A 25731-nucleotide genomic window follows, 5' to 3' on the forward strand; every position below is an offset into this window, starting at 1 on the left:
AGATGAACTTTGAAATGCCATGTTGTCTGAAGGAGACACTATGCAGACATTCTGAGCACTGTGCACTGCATTAGGAGGGTGTAATGCAATCAACACCCATAAAGTGAAGGAAAGAAGGCCTTCTCAGCAGACTTTGCCTAACATACTAAGGGATACATATTTTGTCCTGCAGGATAGGTTAAATAAACCGCACAGATAGCCACTGATTTTCAAAAGTTTTCTTGAAACAACTGTGCACATGTGTGTAGGTATAATTTATGGCTTGTCCCAGTAAGATATGAGACCTGCCACAGACTACTTGGCCCACAGACTCCACAACATTTATACTCTGAGCTGCTGAAGACAACAGACAAGACTTACATTCCAGTTGATTATGACTCTGGAGTGGTGGTGGGGAAAGCAAAGGAAGACAAGCCTAGCACGGAAATAATTCAAAATGAGATAACTGCAATAGCTTTAAAGGTGGCTAGAATAAGGTCGTACAAAAAGGGAAAGATAGCATATGGAAAACTAGTAGGGTCAAACTGACTGGATTTGGTTATCAACTGGGTATTAATGGAGGTTAGGGACAGACAAATGGAGAAAAGAATGGTGACATCATCCTCTGAGAAGAGACATTATGGACTAGAGTAAGAAGGAAGAATGCAAGTCTGGAGATGAGAGTGAGATGAGGTCGTCTGTCCAGTCTGGGAGGATTTCAGTAGCCCCTCTTTTTAGAAACAGTATATCTTATGAGTCTATGCTTTATAGGAAGCTTTTCAATTACAAATGATCAAAAACCATCATTTATTACTGCAATTCATGCTAATAAAATATATTATTATACTAATCCATTCAGAGTGTAAATGATAAGAAGAATATGAAAGACACAGAAGTCTAAATTTGAGCCCTGGTACTTGTGAGGCAATCACTATAACTGAACTACAGCAGAGTTTTATTCTTTATGAAACACAAGCTCGGCTGCCAGTATACGCCAGAAGGCTCACTTCTAAGGAATCTAATACCTTCTGGCCTCTAAAGGTGCCCATACAAACACATACAGTTTCGGACATTTAATAAAAGATAAGCACCTATTGCCCAACAACACAATGAAGGCCATATAAGTACTCTGTATATAAGAAATAAAAATACTGATTTAAGTATTTTTATCAGAGTATAAATGTTGCTGAGTCTATGGGCTAAGTAGTCTGTGGCAGGTCTCAAACCATACTGGGACAAGTCATAGATTATACCTACATACATGTGTACCATTGTTTCAAGAAAATCTTTGAAAAGCAGTGGCTATCTGTGTGGTTTATTGGACCTGTCCCGCAGGAGAAATGTCTTACTTATCTAAGACATTTAATTTGCATTATATAGATGCATTTAAAAATATATGTACCCTAAGGGATAGCGAGAAGTCTCAGCAGTTAACACTTATTTGTACTGCAGAGGTGAGAAGTTCAGTTCCCATCCCCCACATGGTGGCAGCTCACAACCATTCATAACTACACTTACAGGGAATCTGATGCCTTCTCTTGACCTCCAGTTATCAGGCATACACATGTCATACATAGGCAAAACATTAATATATGTAAGTATGAATGTATGTATGTGTCAAAAATAAAGAAATCTAAAAAACTAAAAACTGTGTAATTACCCCAAATATTAACAAATCAAACATAACCACAAATGAAGCAAGCTCTTACTTAAGAAGCGTCTTTGTAAGTTCATTTCCTTCTGCAACACAGGAGCCATGGAAAGCTTGATTAATTTTAGATTCTTTAGAGTGAACATCATCTTTTAAAAGACGAGAATACATCACTGCTAGCATCTTGTAATAGCACATCTTCTTGGTGATTTGAGTGTCAAAAGTAAATTCATTTAGCTGAAAAGATAAAACATCTTTGGTCTTATCAAACATAAAAAAGTCATCTTCAAAACATCAAATTTAATTCTTAATGTTATTGAGATGGAAAATAATGTTAACAAAGAGGCAAATCACTTCCTGTTTTGCCCAGGTTTTCTAATGTGGAAACAGCATTGATATGTCTTATTGGGTAAAACACAGAAGTAACACTAAAGGTCCACATAGTAAGCCCAGAATACACAGATTTGTCAAGTATTATTGAAGGCACAGGATTTTACACAGGTAAAATCATAAAACACAAGCTACAAATTTTCACCTAGTTTGATGTTTTTATTTTTAATGAGTTATTTGCTTATTTGCATTTACCAACAGGATTTTCAGAAGGGCTGAAAGGTACTCCACCATTACTGTATTAAAATTGCCCAGATGATGGCCAATCTCAGGAACCTAACTTTTCATATAACCAAAGGGGGCTCTACAGTAATTATTAAGTTGAACACACTGAAGAGGTGTGGTTAGATTGGATTTACTAGGTGGACTCAAAATCGACAGTCAAGAGGAGGCAACATGACTAGGGAGGCAGAAACAGAAACAACATTAGCACAGACCCAGGGATGCCACAAACATGGGAGGTAGGAAAAAAACAAGGAGAGCCTTTTCTATGAAGGCCACTTGCAGAGTGTGGCTGGCAAACATGACTTAGGCCTGTGTAACTAAACACAGCCTTCTGCATCGAGACAGAGTACACCTTTGTTATTCTAAGCCATTGTGCTGCCAGTCAGCTGCTTTAGGAAAGTAGTGTGGCTCCAGCCAGCCAGACTGCCACTGGATGCAGAAGGGGTGTTCCTTGTACAACAGTCTGTCGCACTGAGCACAGACTGCCACTGGATGCAGAAGGGGTGTTCCTTGTACAACAGTCTGTCGCACTGAGCACACAGCGCCCCCGGTCTCTTTACTATTGGGTATGGCATACCTTTGTAAATCTGGACTTCAACACATCAATGGCATCCACCACAATTCTGCTAAAGAACTCTTTCAGTGTGTCCGAGTCACAGTGGCACAACAAGGTGAGGAGAGAGCGATCTACTAAGGCCTGCCGAGTGACATTTGAAGGGAGGTCGTCCTTCCGGAACATCGTGTACACACTTTCCAGAAGATTTAATTGTGTGACACATGGACTCCTAAGAAGAGAGATAAAGTTACATGCTTTGAACATGTATTTTGTATGCTTCAATGATTATTAACTACAAAGGAAAAAAGAACACCCATAGTCCATATGGGAAGGAAGTTAACACACTCAAAAAATTGTCTCTTGACTTCCACACATGCACTGTGACACAAGTATACCATGCCCACACATAAACAACAATAATAAAATTAAATTGAAAAAAGAAAACTGGGTATAAAAAATAATAATAAATCAAATTCTAAAGTTCTAAAATAAAAGAAGCATACCTAATTGATATTATCACACATATAAAAATAATTGCTAAGTAATTGGGGAACACAATTGGTTGTATCTTCTCAGAGGGTATACTCTTAAATCACTTATGACTAAAATCAAACTCTTAATTTCATCCAGATGTAACACTGGTGTCCTAATTAGAATTGTCAACTTACAACCTGGACTCAACTAAGAGGAAAGCCTTCATTGAGACATTGCCGTGATCAAAGTGTGGGTATGGCTGTGTGTGGGGAATTATCTTGATTGCTAGTTGTGTAGACAGGCCCCATTTATGGCTCAACCACTCCACAGTTCAGTGGATGACCCACAAATAAATAAGACAGAAGAAATCTAAACAGATGGCTTAATAAAATCCCTGAGTTTGCTCCCCAGGGCCCATGTGATGGAAGGAAAGAGTGGACTGAGTTGTTGTGTGAGCTCTACAGGCACAAATATACATGCAAACTAACTTTTAAAAAGTAACAGCAGTGAGAAATTAGACACTGTGGGGGAAGAAAACTGAGAAAAGGGCATTTCTTCTACCAGGAGCCTGATCATCTCTTTATTATTCTATAGGTTTGAAGTTTTTCCATAGGAAAAAATCTGTTATGGAGAAAGAACTTTAAAATGTAGTGGGGAGCTGTAAAACCACTATCCCTCCTGTATTTTTTGTTTGTTTTAAAAGAAAGAAGATAACATGCCCACTCAAGAAACAGCATGCATATGACTCCAGGGAATCCCAGATAAAAATAACTCACTGCCTAGCAATCCTTTTGAAAGTGGTTTGAAACAATTCTTCCATAACATGTTGCTGTTCCCGACAAAGTATATCTGTCATCAACTGGAACAACATAGGACTCTGTGATGATTCCAATGCATCGAGAAACTAAAAATAGAACAGAACAACAAAAGAAATCCATTATCAGGTTCATGAAAATTTTTGTAGCTCTGACTTTTGAAAGTTGCACACCATGTATACGCCTGGTGCCCAGGAAGGTCAGAAAAGGGAGCTGGAGAAATGGACAGCCGTGGGTGCTGGGGATCGAAACTAGACCCTCTCTAAGAGCAACGAGTGTTCTTCATTGCAAAACCATCTTTCTAGTCTTTTAGTTTTTGAAATTTTGAGACAAAGTCTAATGTAGCCAAGCTGGCCTCCACCCACCGTATGTAGCTGGGACTGGCTATGAACAGCTGATACTCATGCAGGTACCTCTCAAGCTCTAGAATGACAGGCATGCAACAAGTGCAGTGTGGTAACTTGGATTTTAAAAACAGAGAAAGGGGGTAACAGAATGGTTAGCAGGTAAAGGTGCTTGCTGTCACTCAAGGTATTCTTCTTTCAATCTCTAGGACTTCGTGCTGGAAAAGAGAGAACTACCTCCGGAAAGTTTTCCTCTGAGTTTCCATGTTTGAAATGGCATGTACTTACACATACACACATACATACACACTTATAAACACACACACACACACACACACGCAGAGAGAGAGAGAGAGAGAGAGAGAGAGATACAAATAAATATATGTAAAAAGTTTTAATTGGAAAAATATAATAATTTCACATAAACTTTCAAATGTTATTATTTCTTTTACTTTTCCACATTCTTTATTGCGATGTCTGTATGTTTTACCTTTAGATTCTAAGACGTATCTTCAATATTATCTTCAGAAACAGACAAGTTCTCACTTAAATTTTTTCTTTACATATATAATTTCTAACCCACTACTAGTCTTACTTCATAGTTACAACATTTCTTTACTTCCAAAACTATTTTTTTGTAGTTTCTTTGTCATTAGTCATCCCTTTAGTGACTCAGTTCTCTTTGAGCTCCTGTTTTGGTCTTTTTTTCCTGTTGGTGGTTTGCATCTTTGAAGGAGGGAGATTAGACCTGGTATGGTGTTCAGGGCATTGCTCGTGTGAGGCAAGCATCCAACCGTTGAGCTAATATATCCCTAGTAGCAGTGTGGATCATTTAAGGTGGATCATTTTCTGTTCTGCCACCTGCCTCGAATTCCTAGGCCCTGAATACAATGGCGAATCTCCCTGCCCGTCCTGCCTCAGAGCTCTGGGACTTGGAAATCCCTGCATCTGTGACTCAACATTAATGGCTAAACAATGTTTCAAAGTTGGCGACCACGCAATACTTACCGCCATGCTGTGCTTTTCCACTAGCAGGCTCCAAAACCCCATTAAAGCCCTCCCCCCTGTCCAGCGCTCTGCTGCTGTCTCTGTTTCTGGTCAGAGGCAGCCACCAATTCTGCGTCTCTCCTCCACAAATCTCTTGTGTTAGGTTTGTTGCTGTTACAGCTCTGAAGAGAAAGGATTCCCCAACAGAAATGTTATAGCCCTGCTCTGGCTGGAAAGGTTTCCCAAATGCAAGTGAAGCTCTTCTTCAGTGAAGGTTTCCCCAAGGAAGTGTTACAGGTTTGCTGGGAAAAGTATCCTAGCATCTGGACCAAAGGAACATCACAAAACCACACCACACAACGAACCTCACACAAAAGATTTACTGAGAAGGGAAAAGCCAAAAGAGTGGCTGCCTCTGCTCAGATGAGAAGTAACATGGAACTGAGGAGAAGCCAGGGTGTGTGCGTGTGCTCACGTGTGCATGTGTGTGTGCTCGCGTGTGCATGTGCGTGTGCTCGCGTGTGCATGTGCGTGTGTTGGAGCTTTCCAGGGTGGCCTGTGAATGGTAGTATTCCTGTGGCCTTATGTTGCAGCAAGCTTAGGGGTGGGCGGGCCTCTGTGGTCAGACTCTGCGGCAAGTTCAGTAGAATTCTGTGGCCTGATCTTGGGGTTGCACTCAGGTAGGGGTCGGGTCTTGGGATTGAGACAGGGTCAGAGTGTTCTTTTTTTGGTCCTTATACTCTATAGTTGCACAGTGTGACTTTCTGATATTCCTGGGCTCCCAACTGCTAAGATGTCCTTGTGTCAGAAAAAAACCTTTCACTATGTAGAATTCCTGGGTCATGGCAGCTAGCTCTTAACTTATACTTTTCTTGGGTTACAGTTTTTTCTTCAAATGCTTTAGTATTTTATTTGCATTTATGTTTAACTATTTATATCAAAAGAAAGTACTAAGCCAGGCAGTGGTGGCGCACGCCTGTAATCCCAGCACTTGGGAGGAAGAGGCAGGCAGATTTCTGAGTTCGAGGTCAGCCTGGTCTACAGAGTAAGTTCCAGGACAGCCAGGGCTACACAGAGAAACCCTGTCTCGAAAAACCAAAAAAAAAAAAAAAAAAAGAAAAAAAGAAAAGAAAACAAAAGAAAAGAAAAGAAAAAGAAAGAAAGAAAGAAAGAAAGGAAGAAAGAAAGAAAGAACTAAAGATCTAATAGACATCATTGTAGATGCTAAAACCACTAGCTCTCAATACCAGGGCTGATGATGTATATAGGATGATGACTTAGGGTATTTGTCTAAGATGTTTGAGGTTCCAAGTTCAATTCTCAACAACACAAAAAATAAAAATAAAAAAAAAACCCAAAGAAAATAAAATATTTGGACTGTTAGAAACAGCCCTACAACTCTAACATAATCAGACTATGAAATGACTAGAAAAGATCTCTTTCTTGCTGTATTTGTTGTCAAGGCTAACCTGACGCTCATGGCAATCCAACTCCTCCATTAGGGAAAGAAAGGATGAAGAAACCAGCTAAATAAATAACTTAGAATATCTAAGAAAATAACCACACAAATAGAAGATAGTACCTAAGAAAAACTTCTTGTTTTCTTCCAAAAACTGAATGTCAGAGAATTATAAATGGAGAAGATACGAAGTAGCTCTAGACTGGGAAAACCTAAAGACTAGACTGAACGCTTATTATAACTGACAAATTAACTCAGCAGAGAACAGAACACAAAAGCTATATAAATCTGAAGCACCACTATAAGACAATGTGAATTATCTGAAGCATAAAGGAAACCTACGTATTATAGACACAAAGAATAAAATAAAATACATAGAGATAAATTTATTTGTTTCTTTGTTTTCAGACAAGGTCTCACTATGTAGCTCTGGCTGGCCTAGAATTCATTCACTGTGTAGACCAGGATTACCTTGAACTCACAGAGGCCCACCTGGGAGTAAAGGTATGCATTACCACACCAGTCTAGGGATAAATTTAACCAATGAGGTAGAAGAGCTCTCCAATGAAAATTATAAAATATTGATGAAAAGTTGTAAAAGGCACAAAAAGGTAAAAAAGTACATCCATGTTTACATATTAAAAGAAACTAATATTGTTAAATGATCTATAAAAACCAAAGTGAAAAAGAAGAAAAGAAAGGATCTTGAAACTTCTCATTATAACAAAATAACAACTGTTTGAAGAGTTAGGTATGTTTAGCATGGCTTACATTCTATAGTATACACCTATATTTAGACATTACATGGTATCTTGTTATATGCTTAATTTTTAATTTTTTTGTGTACCAGTTAGTATAAACTAATAAAAACTTACCCCCTCCAAACATAACAAAAAGAAAAAGAAAATCAACCAAAGTTTTACCAATGACACTAAAACTAACCTTTTTCATGCAGTCCACATAATTATTATACTTTAGGGAATCAGGAGGAAATTCATTAGACTTCATGGGGAAATTACAAACAATGAGCTTTTCCAGAATATGCTTAAGGTTTTCTAGACTGCCTTCTGTCAGACTGGTGAAGGTTGGAAGAAGAATGATAGCTTGGCCCTGTGAAACAATGCAGAAAATGTAAATCACCCAAATTGTGGCGTACAGGTCCTATAGGATAAATCAAATCACTACTTTCTAAAGTCTGTAATAATGAGCTGCAAAGACCAAAGCCAACCTGAATGCAGCCATGTATGTTAGCTTCAGTTCTGGAAGCCAGCAGGCTGGCATGGAGGGCCTGGGCTGGGAGAGGAGAGCCTGCACCAAGAGGAGTTGCAAGGAGGCAGTGACGAGTGGGTGCCATCACAATACATTGCATGAATGGGTGAGCGTTTTAAATAATATGTTATAAAGACCATTTGTAAAAACAGAAATTATATTTAAATTCTATATAGAGAGAATGGCTTCTACAGGATAGTTTATAAGTATTTGTTAGCAAAATCCCTTCACAAGGTCATATTGAGTTTAAGAGGAGCTAGGTATTCATTGCTACCTCCTTTGAATAACAGGCAAAGTCCAAAACTTTCACATTTGTAGAAGAAAAACTTCATGAGTCATACAGAACACACCAACGAATTATCCAATTACAGAAAAACAGCATTCTTTCATGAAGAGCATGTTACAGGACTGTTACAGGACCTTGAACGTAGTAACAATAAAACTATTTTCTTGTCCCCCATTACTATTACAAGTCTTACGTTATCCACACTCCTCCCCGCAAAAAGCCCAATATAACAAATGTACAAAATGTAAAGATGTGAAAATAAAAAGAACATAATTTCAAAAGCCCAATGTGTTAAATTCATCTACCTTTAAGTGTAGACCCAACTTTGTATCAGCAAGTAGACTAGCATATGTTGTGAAGATTTCAGAAAATGAGCTGTGATTTTTATCAAAAGATAAAGTTGAATCAATCTAAAGAGAGATAAAAACATGACAAATTTCTGTATTATGCCTCAAAAATCTTCAACATATTTTTGAATGTTAAAATTTCAGAACTCATATTATTTGTTCTTGAACCTCAAAAAACATTTCAACAATGTCACTTTAAAATATTTTATTATTTTCTGCTAAGACAAAGCCTGAAGAGAAATGATAACAATAAAACTTATAAACTGGTAAAGATAATAAACAGTGCCATAAAGACAAGGAAGACGTAAAAAGTAATTGGCAGGTACCTCACCGAAACATATTTACTTTATCAAACAAATTCGTTTTGAATGGACTTTCACTGTAGTGTTTAAACATAAGTTAGACTTCAAAATAATGAACATGCCATTCATGGTGGTAAACTTCTGTAGTCTCAGTACTCAGGAGGCAGAGGTAGAAAAATGGAAAGGTTAGGACTACACAGGTGAGACTAGGACTATACTGGCTAGGACTACACAGGTGAGACTGTTTCCAAAAGAATAAACAAACCAAATAACTAAATAGAAATGAGTTTTAAATGAATTTCAAAATACCTGCAACATTTTTGCCAGTAAAGACAGCACCATTGTTTTGTTCTCTGGAGTAGAATCTGGGGCCCACCATGAATCACACTTTCTCCAGTTTTGCAGAATTGCGGTTGCAAGCTTCAGTCCTTGGTGCTTCTGAACAGCTCGATCCCTGAAGCTTGTATCTAACATACCATTTAAAACAGTACTCACCTGAAAAGATTTTGTAGATTGAAGAAAAATTCTTAATATTGATAGAAATAAAAAAAAAATACACATTCATGTCACAAGTTATTCTATAAAATGAAGGTGATAATTCTGTAACAGGTGTTTACCCCAGAGCATGTGAATATACATTTTCCCACAGAAAGCAGAGTGTGATCCTGCTGATACCCTGTGCCTATTCTGCCATGGGGGTGGGGATAGGGACCATTCTTCATGCACTTCTACTTAGGAGAGTAGGCAATTGCTCTCAGGCGGACACGACTACCACTCCATGCATTTCTGCTCGTTCTATCAACAACACAATGACGTAATTAGCTGGTTAGGTCATCACACAGTACCCCACTTTTCTGACAACTCTGAGCATTTTCAGAGATGCTTCATGCAGTAACCTCATCCACAAATTTTCCTTCTTTTTTATTTTATTTATTTTTTATTGGATTTTATTTATTTGCATTTCAAATGTTATCCCCTTTCCCGGTTTCCCCTCCAGAACCCCGCTATCCCATCCACCCTCTCCCTGCTTCTGAGTGTGCTCCCCCACCCACCCGCCCTCTCTCACATCCCTGCCCTGGCATCCCCTACACAGGGGCACCGAGCCTGCACAGGACCAAGAGCCTCTCCTCCCATTGATGCCTGACAAGGCCATCCTCTGCTACATTTGCGGCTGGAGCCATGGGTTCCTCTTTGGTTGTGGTTTAGTTCCTGGAAGCGCTGGGGGGCCTGGTTGGTTGATATTGTTCATCCTATGGGGTTGCAAACCCCGTCAGCTCCTCCAATCCTTTCTCTAACTCCTCTATTGGGGACCCAATGAGTTAGCTGCGAGCTACGCAGTCCAATGGTTAGCTGCGAGCAACTGCCATTGTATTTATCGGGCTCTGGCAGGGCCCCTCAGGAGACAACTATATCAGGATCCTGTCAGCAAGCACTTGGCATCCGTAATTTCCCTTCTTAAACATTTTATTCTCTCAATGGGCCCATTCTTAATTTCTTATCAAAGTCTCCCAGATAAAGTAAATTATGTTGTTCAATTTTGCTGATGCGTAAATTATCTGATTCAAAAGACACAGCTTTGACTGTACTGTGCCAGGGCCAAGGCTAAATACTCCATCCTCTTCTCTGCACAGAGCTGAACACAGCCTTTCCTGTCTCAGCTCACTGCTTTCTTAATGTCTACCGGGCGTGTCTCTGAGCAGGAGAACAGAGCATGTCCCTTCAGGATGTGGCTGCTTTAAACAAGTGTATTCTACTGCCACTCAAACCTGAGGATCTGCTACATTTAGAACTCTAGTATTTTGGTCTTGCAGTATCCACAATTCCATGGATGTCATTCAGCTCTTGATCCTGTTCCACATAACTAGCTCATGTCCTTGAGAATATTCAGGGCCTTTTCTCATGGTGAGCCTTTAAAAATTATTCTTCATGTGGAATTATTCCCAAACCTAGGGCCAGCCACTCCAAGTCTTTTACACTGAGAATGCCACACTCCCACAGTTTGGAGACACTTTCCACTGTCCACTCAGCTCCAGGGTCCTTCATCATTTTTCTCTTTCTTTTGATTATTTTCAGACAGGGTTTCTCTATGTAGCCCTGGCTGTCCTGGAACTTGCTATATAGAGGATGATCTTGAACTCAAGTCAATATGCCTGCCTTTGTTGCCAGAGGGCTGGAATTAATGGTGTGTATCATCGCACATATCACTTTTGTTTTGCTTTTGTTCGTATTTTCATCCTATTCTCTGTGAGTTCCTCATTTTCTCCATCTATTCTTTTCTTTTATTTTTTTTTAATTCTTCTCACACACAACACAGTCCCAACTGCAGCTTCCTCCCTCTAATCCTCCCAGGCCCCTTCTTGTACTTTCCCTCTCATTCACTTCTCCTCGGTGTTCCTTCAGAAAAGAACAGACCTCCCAGGGATATCAAACGAACAAGGCATAACAAGTTCTAATAAGACTAGGCACATACCCTCCTCGGAAGGCTGGGTGAGCAACCCAGTAGGAGGAAAGGAATTTCAAAAGCAGTCGAAAGAGTCAGAGGCACCCCCACTCCCACTGTTAGGAGTCCCACAAAACACCAAGCAACACAACCATAACATATATGCAGAAGACCTAGCTCAGACCCATGCAGGATCCCTGACTGTTGGCTGAGTCTGGAGCCCCTGTGCGCCCCGCTTTGTGATTCTGCTTCGGTGTCCCATGTTCCCCTGGTATCCCTGACTCCTGTGGCTCATACAGTTTTCCAACCCCTCTCCCACAGGGTTCTGTATTTTTCATTTCAGGTATCTATGCTTAATTCCAAAGGACTCTTTCACATTCTCTGATTTTTTTTAACTTTTTTTTAATTAGATATACTCTTTATTTACATTTCAAATGTTGTCCCCTTTCCTAGTTCATCCCCCCACACAGAAAGTCTCATGATCTATCTCCCCTCCCCCTGTTCCCCAATCAGCCCTCTCCCACTCCCCTGTCCTGGTATCCCCTACACTGCTGCATAGAGCTTTCCCAGGACCATGGGCCTCGCCTCCCTTTGATGTCCAACAAGTCCATCTTCTGCTGCCTATGCATCTAGAGCCATGGGTCCCAGCATGTGTAGTATGTGGTTGATGGTTTTGTCCCTGGGAGCTCTGGGAGTACTGGGTGGCTCATATTGTTGTTCCTCCTATGGTGCTGCAAACCCCTTCAGTTGTGGTTTAATCCCTGGGAGCTCTGGGCAGCCTGGTTGGTTGATACTGCTCATCCTATGGGGTTGCTCCTTCAACTCCACTAATCCTTTCTCGAGCTCCTCCATTGGGGACCCAGTGCTCAGTTCAATGGCTAACTGAGAGTGTCCCCCTCTATATTTGTCATGCACTAGCAGGGCCTCCCAGGTGACAGCTATATCCAGCTCCACTCAACAAGCACTTGTGGGCATCCACGATAGTGTCTGGGTTTTGTAGCTGTATACAGGACGGATCCCTAGGTGGGGCAGTCTCTGCATGGTCTTTCCCTCAGAATCTACTCCACACTTTGTCTCTGTATCTCCTTCAGTGGGTATTTTGTTCCCCCTTCTAAGAAGGACCAGAGTATCCATACTTTGTTCTTCCTTCTTGAACTTCACTTGATATGTGAATTGTGTCTTAGGTATTCCAAGATTCTGGGCTAATATCCACTTATCAGTGAGTGCATACCATGTGTATTCTCTTGTAATTGGGTTACCTCACTTAAGATGATATTTTTCCAGTTCCATCCAGTTCCAGCTCCAGTTTGGGGGTTCCTCAGAAAACTGGGCATAATACTACCAGAAGACCCTGTTATACCACTCCTGGGCATATACCTAGAGGATTCTCCAGCATGCAATATGTTCATAGCATCCCTACTTATAATAGCCAGAAGCTGGAAAGAACCCAGATGTCCCTCAGCGGAGGAATGGATACAGAAAATGTGGTATATTTACACAATGGAGTACTACTCAGCTATTAATAATGAATTCATGACACTCTTAGGCAAGTGGGTGGAACTGGAGAATCCTCTGATCTTGTTCAGCAGCAATTCTCATTCCATCATTCATTCTCTGTCTCTCCTGCTTCCCCTCAACCTCTCTGACACTCTTGCCGACCTCTTCTGCTTTGGACAGGCTAAGGGTTTGAAGTGGCAGACAGGTCCTGCTTTGCAATTTTTGTCATTCTGGTTATTCTTTCTCTGCACCCATTTTAAAACTGATTTGGTTTCTTCATTTTTAATCTCATTCTGTCATTTCAGAGAGTTGTGGAAAAGAAACAGATAGTAAAGTGTGTGTGTGTGTGTGTATAAAATTTTTACCAAAAGTCTGAACACTTAAACTTAAAATAATAGCTTTATGTGTCTCCAAGTTTATTTCTCACAGGCTGCTACCTAGCATCATACAGCATGGAGTACTTCTCGAAAATGGACAAGAATGCTAAGTGTAAAAGGTCAGCTTAGTAGAAGATTGTGACTCTCTTTTAAAACACTAGCAGCTCAGTCTTTGACGATCTACAGGCATTTGTAAATGTTACTTGCAGGTAACATTTAAAAATCCCATAAGATAGGACAGGTTTGGCAACATTTCCAGCACTTAGGAGGCAAAAGTAAAGAGTCAGGAGACAATGAAAAATCATGTAAACAAAACCAAAACAACCCACAAAATCCCCTCAGTTAAGGAAACAAAAACCAAGCACATTAAATATCACAGTCTAAAGAGTTACTATGATGCGGCACAGAGGGCTGCGGCTGGCAGGAACATGCAGGAAGACAAAGCATGACCCTAAGGCTGTGAGCACTGTGACGACAGGCCAGCAGTGTGGAAGACCAGCCTGAAAATGATGGAATAAACACTGCTGGGCACAGGACAGGCGTGGATGCTCTCACATGACATTCTGGTGAAAATAAGTATCCTACAATACTATCTTTTTTGTTCAGCTGAGAGATTTAAGGGGCATGAGTGAATGGGGAAATAACCAATGTCTTATTATCTATTAACTAGTTTTAGAAAGACTGTGTTTTGTTTCTATGGATTTTATTTTCATACACTGGCAAGACCTTTCAACCTTCCAGAAAAGAAATTGGTTTTAAGAAAAACCATCAGAAACATAAAAAAATCTTTGTGAGCATTAGACAGGAAATATGTAAAGGTTCCTTACCATTTTGGGATTATCTGAAGAGGACTCCATGAGCTTTGATACAGCAATATCAAGATTTTTTAACAGCTCACTGTTGATCACTTCTGAGAACAAGCTGTAGAAATACTCCCCATGGGAGAAGCTAATGTTTCTCTGCGAACTGCCCAGATACTGTGTAGACAACATTGCCGAATTCAGGAGCAAACTCACAAGATGCTCACACTAAGGAAGAGAGAAAACCTTAGCAGAGAACCTATTCCCAGAAAGGCCCTGAGGAGTCCACAGTTAAGTCTACACAGAACCATCTGAAGGGTAGCTGACATTTCAGGTCAGGAATTAAGTTTAAATTATATATATTTAATTTAACTTCTATTTTCTAGGTTTCACTTCATAAGATACACCTCCTAAACTGATACTGCTTCGAATTTTCCAGAACAACATTGTTGTTTTCAGAGAATAGTCTAGCATGATCAAGTGAGACCATCAATGAGACAAAGAAGAGGTCCTGCAAAGAAAGAGCAAACAAGGGAGGATGGCATGGAACACACACATAGACATGGTTGTGGATCTCAACCACAACGGAGGATCTGAGGCCAGCCCTGCTCACTTCAGAGAGCCATGAGGACTCTGGTGGCTACGGCTCGCTGGCACCTGATTACCATCCAGGGTTCCTTTAACCCTCCATTCCAAGGACCAACAAGAAGAGGGTAGAAGCATGGCCACACAGGTTAGTGACACGTGCTCTTGCTTAAAGTCCTTTGGGAAACAAAGCTGGACAGAAACTTCAATTTTAGAATTTTATGCTTTTTACTTTTTAAAAAAGTACTAAAGAAGACAGCTTTAAAGAGAAAGTTAGCAAGTCAACTACAATCCATGTCCAAAGACCTTACTAACTGAATTCACAGTTTTTAGAGATGTCACTCCATAGGAAGAGTGGGATGCAGCTTTCTCCTTACCAGCCCTCCAAAATCAAAGGCTAATTCCAGGAGTCCATCGGCCAGGCTCTTACAGCCGGGGTCCAAACACTGCAGGCACTGCCTTTCCTCTGCAGGCGCAATGCCTTTATAAACCAAGGACAGCAATCTCATGCCAATGGAATGGTTCAGTGCTGTAGACTAAAGGAAAACTGAATGAAGGGCCTGGTGAGAGAGGTGTTTAACACAAACCGAAACATTCTCCTTTAGTTAAAAGGTCTGCATTAACTAACACTGAAGAGTATTTTCCAATGTTTAGGGCAGTCTAACTCAGCTTTGTTTTCTTTTTTTGAAAGATTTATTTATTATATATAACACTGCAGCTGACTTCAGACACACCAGAAGAGGGCATCAGATTTCATTAGAGATGGTTATGAGCTACCATATGGTTGTGGGATTTGAACTCAGGACCTCTGGAAGAGCGGTCAGTGCTCTTAACTGCTGAGCCATCTCCCCAGCCTCTCAGCTTTGTTTTCTTAAACTACAGATTCCATGTGAGTCTTTCTGAGATACAGGCACTACAGTCATTAGCGCCTACAGGTTAATAAAACGTCAACCAGCCTTTACTTCTCTCTCAATCTATCTTTACTTTGGTATTCACAACCAAGACAACTTCTACATGATAAAGTTCTGTAATTTCTACTTCAGCACATTCTATACTTCTATATATAAAGCACATTAAACAAATAATATAAATACCATTGTGTACTACCATAATTAAATTACCAGAATAAAGATAAAAGATATGTACAAACAAACTGATCATGGTTACCTGAGATGGTGATATAACATGAGAGAAACCAGCTTTGTGAAGCTGTTTACAGGCTGATAAGACAGACAGCAACTTGGTCCTTTCTCGGCGAGTCTCGGAGCTACACAAGTTAATGGCACACAGCTCTTCAACACTGGCCATGAAGAAAACAAAACCACTTAAGAATACCCCAAAGAATTGTTTGTGCTGTTATAGATTCAATAATCACCTGTCACACAAAAACAAAGGTGACACCAGACAAAGGTTCACAGGACAAATCAGTCATGGAAAACAAGTGTAGAGCTAAGCACATCTACGGTTCTCTCCCACTTTACATACAGGGAAGGAATTAGTAAAGCTCATGACTTTCAAATGCACGCACACACACATGCACACTCAAGTTCTTGAGGACCTGCTGTGTATACAGATGCCAGAAACACGGAATGTGTGAGAACCTTAAATCTCAGTAAAGGTGAGTGTGGCAAATGCGCACCTCTGTACAGTCGCTGTCTCCTTCAGGTGAGTCTCCAGCATGTCTCTGTATGGGGAATTCCTAAGTGCTTTCAGCACGTTCACACAAATGCTGGGAAGATGGTTCATAACCTGGGTGTCACCAATATTGAAACCTATGCTCATGGGCTCACAGAGCATTTTTACTAAGACGTTCATAAGATTTGTGTTACACAAGTCCTTCTCCAGGAGCTGTAAAAATAGAAAAGATACACCTAATGTAAGTATTTCGTTAAGTAACAGGAGATCTCAGCCCAGTTTCTGTCTGCGCTCCAAAGCTTACTCTGTACCACAGCTCTCCATACTGAAATCATGCTGGGAGAGAACTGGTCTCCCAACAGTGCTGAAACACTGGAGAGCACAGGAGAGACCACCACTTCTGCTCAAATACCTGGCCCAAGAGGGACCTGCCCAGATCCATCAGAACACAGGAAGCAAGGAACAGCTGGGGACAGGATCCTTCACGTTTCTTCTGCACCCCAGAGCTGACCCTGTGCCACAGCACTACATACCCAAATTCCTCCCAGAGAGAACTGGTCTCCAAGGAGTACTGACACAGAGGCTTGCATGAGGGACAAGCCACAGTCAGAGACAGCAAGGCAAGCTAACACCCCAGATAACCAGAGGGCAAGAGGCAAGTGAAGAACATAAGCAACAAACCAAGGCTACTTGTCACCATCAGAACCCAGTTCTCCCACACAGTGAGCCCTGGATATCACAAAACATCAGAAAAGCATGACTCTAATTTAAATTCACATCTTATGATGATGATAGAGGACTCTAAGAAGGGTATAAATAACTCTCTTAAAGAAATACAGAACATAGGTAAAAAGTTAGAAGCCCTTAAAAAGGAAACACAAAAATCTCTTAAAGAATTAGAGGAAAACACAATAAAACAGGTGAAGGATTTGAACAAAAACATTCAGGATTTAAAAATAAAAATAGAAACAATAAACGAATCATAAAGGGAGACAACCCTGGAGACAGAAAACCTAGGAGAGAGATCAGGAGTCATAGATGCAAGTATCACCAACAGAAACAGAAAACAAGAGATGTAAGAGACAAGAATCTCAGGTGCAGAAGATACCAAAATAAATAAATAAATAAATAAATAAATAAATAAATAATATATATATATATATATATATATATATATACACACCATTTTTTAACAACATTAACAACGGTTAAAGAAAATGCAAAATTTAAAAAGCTCCTAACCCAAAACATCCAGGAAATGCAGGACACAATGAGAAGACCAAACCTAAAGATAATAAGCATAGAAGAGAATGAAGATTCCCAACCTAAAGGGCGAGTAAATATCTTCAACAAAATAGAAGAAAACTTACCTAACTTAAAGAAAGAGATGCCCATAAACATACAAGAAGCCTACAAAATTCCAAATAGACTAGACCAGAAAAGAAATCCTCCCATCAAATAATAATAAAAACACCAAATGCAAAAAACAAAGAATATTAAAAGCAGGAAGGGAAAGGTCAAGTAACAAAGCAGACCTATCAGAATTACAGCAGACTTCTCATCAGAGACGATGAAAGTTAAAAGATCCTGGGCAGATCTCATATACACCCTAAGAAAACACAAATGCCAGTCCAGACTTCTATACCCAGAAAAACTCTGCATTACCATAGATGGAGAGACCAAGATATTCCATGACAAAACCAAATTTACACATTCATTATCTTTCCACACATCCAGCCCTACAAAGGATAATAGATGGAAAACCCCAATGCAAGGAGGAAAACTACACCCCATAAAAAGCAAGAAAGTAATCTTCTTTCAAGAAACCTAGAAGATAATCACACAAACATAAAGATAACATCAAAAACCCATGAAGCAACAATCACTGTTCTATACAAACATAATTCCACCTCTAACAACAAAATAACAGGAAGTTACAATCACTTTTCCTTAATATCTCTTAACATCAATGGACTCAATTCCCCAATAAGAAGACATAGACCAACAGACCGGAAATGAAAAGAAGACCCAGTAGTTTGCTACATATCTCAGTGTCAACAACAACCAATACCTCAGAGTAAAGGGCTGGAAAACAATTTTTCAAGCAAATGGTCCCAAGAAACAAGCTGGAGTAGCCATTCTAATATAGAATAAAATTGACTTTCAACCAACAGTCATCAAAAAAGATAAGGAAGGACACTTTATACTCATCGAAGGAAATATCTACTAAGAAGAACTCTCAATTCTGAACATCTATGCTTCAAATGCAAGGGCACCCACATTCATTAAAAAAAAACTTTACTAAAGCTCAAAGCACACATTGCTCCTTACACAATAATTGTGGAGGACTTCACCACCCCACTCTCATCAACAGACAGATCAGGGAAACATAAAATAAACAGAGGCACCGTGAAACTAACAGAAGTTATGGACCAAATGGATTTAAAAGATATCTATAGAACATTTCATTCTAAATCAAAAGAATATACCTTCTTCTCAGCACCTCATAGTACTTTCTCTAAAATTGCCTATATAATTGGTCACAAATCACACCTCAACAGATATAAGAAAACTGAAAAAAATCCCATGCCTCCTATCAGATCACTATGGATTAAGGCTGGTCTTCAATAGCAACAAGAACAACAGAAAGCCCACACACACATAGAAGCTGAACAATGCTCTACTCAATGATAACTTGGTCAAGGAAGAAATAAAGAAGTAAATTAAAAACTTCTTAAAATTTAATGAAGGTACAACATACCCAAACTTATGACACGCAATGAAAGCAGTGCTAAGAGGAAAACTAATAGCTCAAAAAAAAAAAAAAAAAAAAGAAAAAGAAAAAAGAAAAAACCAAACCCCACTGGAGAGAGCACACATTAGCGGTTTAAGAGCACACATGATGAATGAAAGCTCTAGGACAAAAAGAAACAAATACACAGAAGAGGAGTAGACAGGAGGAAATAATCAAACTCAGGGCTGATATGAACCAAGTAGAAACAAAAAGAACTACATGAAGAATCAACCAAACCAGGAGCTGGTTCATTGAGAAAATCAAGACAGATAAAACCTTAGCCACACTAACCAGAGGACACAGAGACAGTATCCAAATTAACAAAATCAGGAATGAAAAGGGAAATATAACAGAAACTGAGGAAATTCAAAAAACCATCAATCCCACTACAAAAGCCTATACTCAACACAACTAGAAAATACGGGTGAAATGGACAATTTCCTAGACATTACCACATACCAAAGCTAAATCAGGATCAGATAAACCATCTAAATAGACTGATAACCCTTAAAGAAATAGAAGCAGCCATTAAAAGTCTACCAACCCATAAAAAAAAAAAAAAAAAAAATTCCTAGGACCAAATTGTTTTAGTGCAGAACTCAGACCTTCAAAGAAGACCTAATACCACCACTCTTCAAAGTATTCCACAAAATACAGACAGGAAGAACACTGCCCAAATCGTTCTATGAGGCCAAAATTACACTGGTACCAAAACCACACAAAGATCCAACAAAGAAAAAGAACTTCAGAACAATTTCCCTTATGACTATTGATGCAAAAATACTCAATAAAATTCTTGCCAACTGAATCCAAGAACATATCAAAACAATCATCCACCATGATCAAGTAGTCTTCATCCCAGGGATGCAGGGATGGTTCAATATACGGAAATCCAACAATGAATTCCACTACATAAATAAACTCAAAGAATAAAAGTACATGGTCATCTCACTAGATGCTGAAAAGGCATTTGATAAAATTCAGCATCCTTTCATGCTAAAAGTCTTAGAAAGAACAGGAACTCAAGGCCCATACCTAAACTTAGTAAAAGCAATATACAGCAAATTGGTAGCCAACATCAAACCAAATGGAGAGAAACTTGATGCAATCCCACTGAAAGCAAGGCTTCCCTCTCTCTCTCCCTATCTATTCAATACAGTATTTGAAGATCCAGCTAGAGCAATTAGACAACAAAAGGAGGTCAAAGGGATAAATTGGAAAGGAAGAAGTCAAACTATCACTATTTACAGATGATATGATACTATACTTAAATGACCCCCAAAACTCCACCAGAGAACTCCTAAACCTGATAAACAACTTCAGCAAAGTTATAAAATTAACTCAAACAAATCAGTAGCCTTCCTCTACTCAAAGGATAAACAGGCTGAGAACGAAATTAGGAAAAAGACACCTTTCACAAGTCACAAATAATATAAAATACCTTGGTGTGACTCTAACCAAACAAGTGAAAGATCTATGTGATAAGAACTTCAAGTCTCTGAGAAAAGAAATCAAGATCTACCATGCTCATGGATTGGCAGGATTAATATAATAAAAATGGCCATCCTGCCTAAAGCAATCTATAGATTCAATGCAATCCCCATCAAAATTCCAATACAATTCTTCATAGAGTTAGAAAGAGTAATTCTCAAATTTATCTGGAATAACAAAAAACCACAGGATAGCAAAAACTATTCTCAACAATAAAAGAACTTCTTAGGGGAAATCAGCATCCTGGAGCACAAACAGTACTACAGAGTAATACTGATTAAAAACTACATAGTATTGGTACAGTGACAGGCAGGTAGATCAATGGAATAGAACTGAAGACCCAGAAATGAACCCGCACCTATGGTCACTTGATCTTTGACAAAGCCATCCTGTGGAAAAAGATAGCATTTTCAACAAATGATGCTGATTCAACTGGCAGATAGCATGCAGAACAATGCAAATCCATACATCCTTGTAAACAAACTCAAGTCCAAGTGGATCAAGGACCTCCATGTAAAACCAGATACAATGAAATTAACAGAAAAGAAAGTGAGGAAGAATCTTGAGCACATGGGGACAGGTGAAAATTTCCTGAACAGAACACCAATAGCTTATGCTCTAAGATCAAGAACTGACAAATGGGACCTCATGAAATTGCAAAGCTTCGTAACGCAAAGAACACTGTTAATTGGACAAAGTGGCAACCAACAAATTGGAAAAAATATCTTTACATCTGATAGCGGGCTAATATCCAATAACAAATAGCAAATGAAAAATAACAAAGAACTCAAGAGTTTAGACTCCAGAGAACCAAATAACCCTATTAAAAATGGGGTATAGAGCTAAACAAAGAATTTTCAACTGAGGAATACTGGATGGCTGAGAAACACCAAAAGAAATCTTCAACATCCTTAATCTCCAGGGAAATGCAAATCAAAACAACCCTGAGATTCCACCTTACACCAGTCAGAATGGCCAAGATCAAAAACTCAGGGGACAGCAAATGCTAGAGAGGATGTGGAGCTTGCTGGTGGGATTTGGAAGCTGCTAAAACCACTCTGGAAATCAGTTTGGCGTTTTCTCAGAAAACTGTACATAGAACTACCTGAGAACCCAGCTATACCAGTCCTGGGCATATATCCAGAAGATGTTCCAACATGTAATAAGGGCACATGCTCCACTATGTTCATAGTAGCCTTATTTATAATAGCCAGAAGCTGGAAAGAACCCACATGTCCTTCAACACAGGAATGGATACAGAAAATGTGGTACTAAGTTATTAAAAACAATGAATTCGTGAAATTCTTAGGCAAATGGATGGAACTAGAAAATATCATCCTGAGTGAGGTAACTCAGTCACAAAAGAACACACATGGTATGTACTCACTGATAAATGGATATTAGTCAAAGAGCATGGAGTGCCCATGACACAACTCACAGACCACATGAAGCTCAAGAAGAAGGAAGACCAAAGAATGGATATTTCAGTCATACTTAGAAGGGGGAACAATATCAAGGGAAGTAGAAGGTGTGAGAGACTTGGGAGGAACGGAGGAGGGGGAGGGGAAAAGAGGGGCAGAATCAGGTATGGGAGGAGATGGAGGAGATGTCAGGAAACTGAACAGAAGTGTGTTGCAATGGAGGATGGGAAACTTGAAGTAGCAACCATAAAGTCCCAGATGCCAGGAAATCATGAGCCTCCCAGGACCCCACATCGATGACCTTACCCACAAAATGGAAGGAGAATCTTTTGAGACTATATCCAGAGCTAGGCATGGACCCCCGGTTGAGGGATAGGGCCACCCACCCATCTCCAAAATTTTAACCCAGAATTGCTAATGTCTAAAGGAAATCCAGGGACAAAAAATTGGAGCAGAAAGTGAAGGGAAGGTCATCCAAAGACTACCCCACCTGAGGATCCATCCTACATACAGACACCAAACCCAGACACTACTGCTGATGCCAAGAAGTACCTGCTGACAGGAGCTTGATACAGCTGTCTCCTGAGAGGCTCTGTCAGAACCTGACCAATACAGATGAGGAGGCTCGAAGCCAACTCAGACTGAGCACAGGGACTCCAATGGGGGAGTTAGGGAAAGACTGAAGGAGCTGAAGGTACCTTATCTGGCATCAATAGGAGGGGAGGCCCTTGGTCTTGTGAAGGCTTGATGCCCCAGTGTAGAGCAATGCTCCGGCATTGAGGTAGGCGTGGTAGATGGGTGGGGGACACCCTCATAGAAACAAGGTAATGGGGGATGAGATAGGGGCTTTGTCAAGGGGAAACCAGGAAAAGGGGATAACTTTTGAAATATATACAAATAAAATGTCCATTCCTCTGTTGAGGATATGTGGTATGATACAGAAAATGTGGTATATTTACACAATGGAGTACTACTACTCAGCTATTAAAAACAATGAATTCATGAAATTCTTAGGCAAACGGATGGAACTAGAAAATATCATCCTGAGTGAGGTAACTCAGTCACAAAAGAACACACATGGTATGCACTCCCTGATAAGTGGATATCAGTCCAAAAGCTCTGAATACCCAAGATACAATTCACAGTCCACATAAAGTTAAAGAAGAAGGAAGAACAAAGTATGGATACTTTGATCCTTCTTAGAAGGTGGATCAGCTGGGTGGTGGTGGTACACGCCTTTGATCCCAGCACTTGGGAGGCAGAGGTAGGTGGATTTCTGAGTTCGAGGTCAGCCTGGTCTACAGAGTGAGTTCCAGGACAGCCAAGGGCTACACAGAGAAACCCTGTCTCAAAAAACCAAAAAAAAAAAAAAAAAAAAAAAAAAAAAAATCTCACAGCCAACCAATGGACTGAGCACAGGGTCCCCAATGGAGGAGATAGAGAAAGAACCCAAGTAGCTGAAGAGGTTTGCCACCCCATAGGAGGAACAACAACATGCACCAACCAGTACCCCCAGAGCTCCAAGGGACTAAACCACAAAACAAAGAGTACACATGGAGGGAGCTATGGCTCCAGCTACATATGTAGCAGAGGATGGCCTTGTCAGACATCAATGAGAGGAGAGGCCATTGGTCCTGTGAAGGTTCATATGCCCCTGAGTAGGGGAAAGCCAGGTCAGGAAAGGGGACGGAGGTGGGGGTGGGGAGGTGGGGGTGGGAGGTGGGGGTGGGGGGTGGGGGGGTGCTGGCGTGAGCATGAGGAGGGGGATGGGATAAGAAGTTTTCAGAGGGGAAATGGGGAAAGGGTATAACATCTGAAATATAAATAAAGCAAATATCTAATAAAAAAGAAAAAAGAAACAAGGTGCTTACAGTACAATTTACAGATTGTATAACATGAGTAAAAGAGAAGCTGTGAATAAATGTATTTTAAAATTCTAAAAACAAAACAAAACAAAACAGTAGCTCTCCTTTCACAGGGTAAATAAGGTCCACACAGCTGGGAATATTCACAATACTAACAGAGTTTAGCAGACTTTCTCAAAAGGACTGAGGAGTATAAAAATGCTTGAAACCAAAAGGATTCAGATTTCAATTGCTTTTTTTTAGAAAATGTAGATAGACTCTATCATATAAGTATCAATACTCTGGAAAGGTAAAAAAGCAACATTCTCCAAAACCTAAAACATTTTGATATGCAAAATCTTCAGATTTTTGACTTTCAGATTAGAAATGTTTAACATTTATTTTCAAAAATAGGTTATACATTGTGGTAACTATAGTTAACAACAATACATACTTGAAAACTGCTAAGATTACACTTAAAGAATTCTCACATGTGGAGTAATATTTGAAAGACTAGAGATGTTAATTGGTTTGATTTAAACACATATATACATGGATCAAATATCATGGTGTACACCATAAATACATATGACATTTACTTATCAATTACAGTGAATAAGGATAATTTCCTGTAATGGAAAGTCTCAGAGGAACCAAAGCCAATTCCAAAAAATTATCAACAAATGTCAATTATACAAAGTAATGGGTTTCATTATGATAATACTGTTTATGCATTCATACATTCGATGATGCTTAACTCCCCACTACTCTATTACGCCCCCTCTCTCTTCTCGCCTAACCTCTTCTTCTTCTTTCAAAGTGCCTTGCCCTCTACTTTCGTGTCCTCTCTGTCTACACAGATTGAGAGCTTTGGTGCTGCTTCTAGGAATATGGCCTTTGTCACTGGGCTCAGACAAGGAAGCAGGCTCAGAGAAGAGTATAGAAACCGTGACCATGGGGCTCTGTTTACTGCTTTCCTTAATCATTATCTGTGTGATCCTTTTGTCTACTGCTTTACTTAACTATGACCTTGTGTGATCCTTTTGTTTACTACTTTACTTAATTACTATTTCGTGTGATCTCCTTGTTTACTACTTCACTTTATTACTTTTTCTTTGATCTAAGAACTGACCATGTTTTTGGATATACCTAGAATGATATAAAAGCAGGCTGGAGAGAAATAAAGCAGCTTCAGCCCCACCATAGGCTGGAGTCATGCTACAATTTTGTCTGCTTTTCTTTTTCAGCCCTCCCTCCCTCCCTTGAGACCCTGTTGACTGACTGAGCTGGCTTGGTCACACACAAGACAGGAAATGTGATACTTGACTAGGTCTGGTTGACCAGTTAGTATGATCTCTACTTTCATTTATTTTCCAGTAAATTGTATTTTATTGTTCATTTCGGCTGGAGAACAGTACACCATTATGCACATAAACACACACATTCATTATCCATTCATCCATTAATGGCACCTAGGTTGATTCCCTAACTTATTATCATGACTAGTGCTGTGAAAAACACTATGGGGATAGCCAGGCACAAACCTTTAATCACAGCACTAGGGAGGCAGAGGCAGACGAATCTGTGAATTCTAGACCATCCTGGTTTACATAGTAAGTACCAGCCAGCCATGGTTACAATTTCCACTTGTCTCAAAAATAAATAAGCAAACAAACAAATGAAAGATGACCATGAAGGCATCTCTATGCTTATGTTGACTGCTTCAGGTATATGACCAGAATAGTATCCCTGAGTCATAGACA

At 39.8% G+C, this 25731-nt stretch overlaps 1 protein-coding gene across 4 annotated transcripts in view; it reads right to left on the minus strand.

Annotated features, from left to right (window-relative positions):
* The window catches only part of Prkdc (protein kinase, DNA-activated, catalytic subunit), a 210698-nt gene that overhangs the window by 105824 nt on the left and 79143 nt on the right, over window positions 1–25731 (minus strand). For all 4 annotated transcript variants that reach the window (XM_052158779.1, XM_052158780.1, XM_052158781.1 and 1 more), the window contains exons 33-42: window positions 16423–16631; window positions 15951–16083; window positions 15161–15319; window positions 14226–14426; window positions 9394–9579; window positions 8741–8845; window positions 7823–7990; window positions 4052–4179; window positions 2823–3030; window positions 1689–1867 (exon numbers count right to left, since the gene is read on the minus strand). In XM_052158779.1, the coding sequence (XP_052014739.1) occupies window positions 1689–1867; window positions 2823–3030; window positions 4052–4179; window positions 7823–7990; window positions 8741–8845; window positions 9394–9579; window positions 14226–14426; window positions 15161–15319; window positions 15951–16083; window positions 16423–16631 (1676 nt within the window). The remainder of the gene's footprint in view (window positions 1–1688; window positions 1868–2822; window positions 3031–4051; window positions 4180–7822; window positions 7991–8740; window positions 8846–9393; window positions 9580–14225; window positions 14427–15160; window positions 15320–15950; window positions 16084–16422; window positions 16632–25731) is intronic.

The sequence above is a fragment of the Apodemus sylvaticus genome, chromosome 15, assembly GCF_947179515.1.
Source record: "Apodemus sylvaticus chromosome 15, mApoSyl1.1, whole genome shotgun sequence".
Lineage (NCBI taxonomy): Eukaryota > Metazoa > Chordata > Mammalia > Rodentia > Muridae > Apodemus > Apodemus sylvaticus.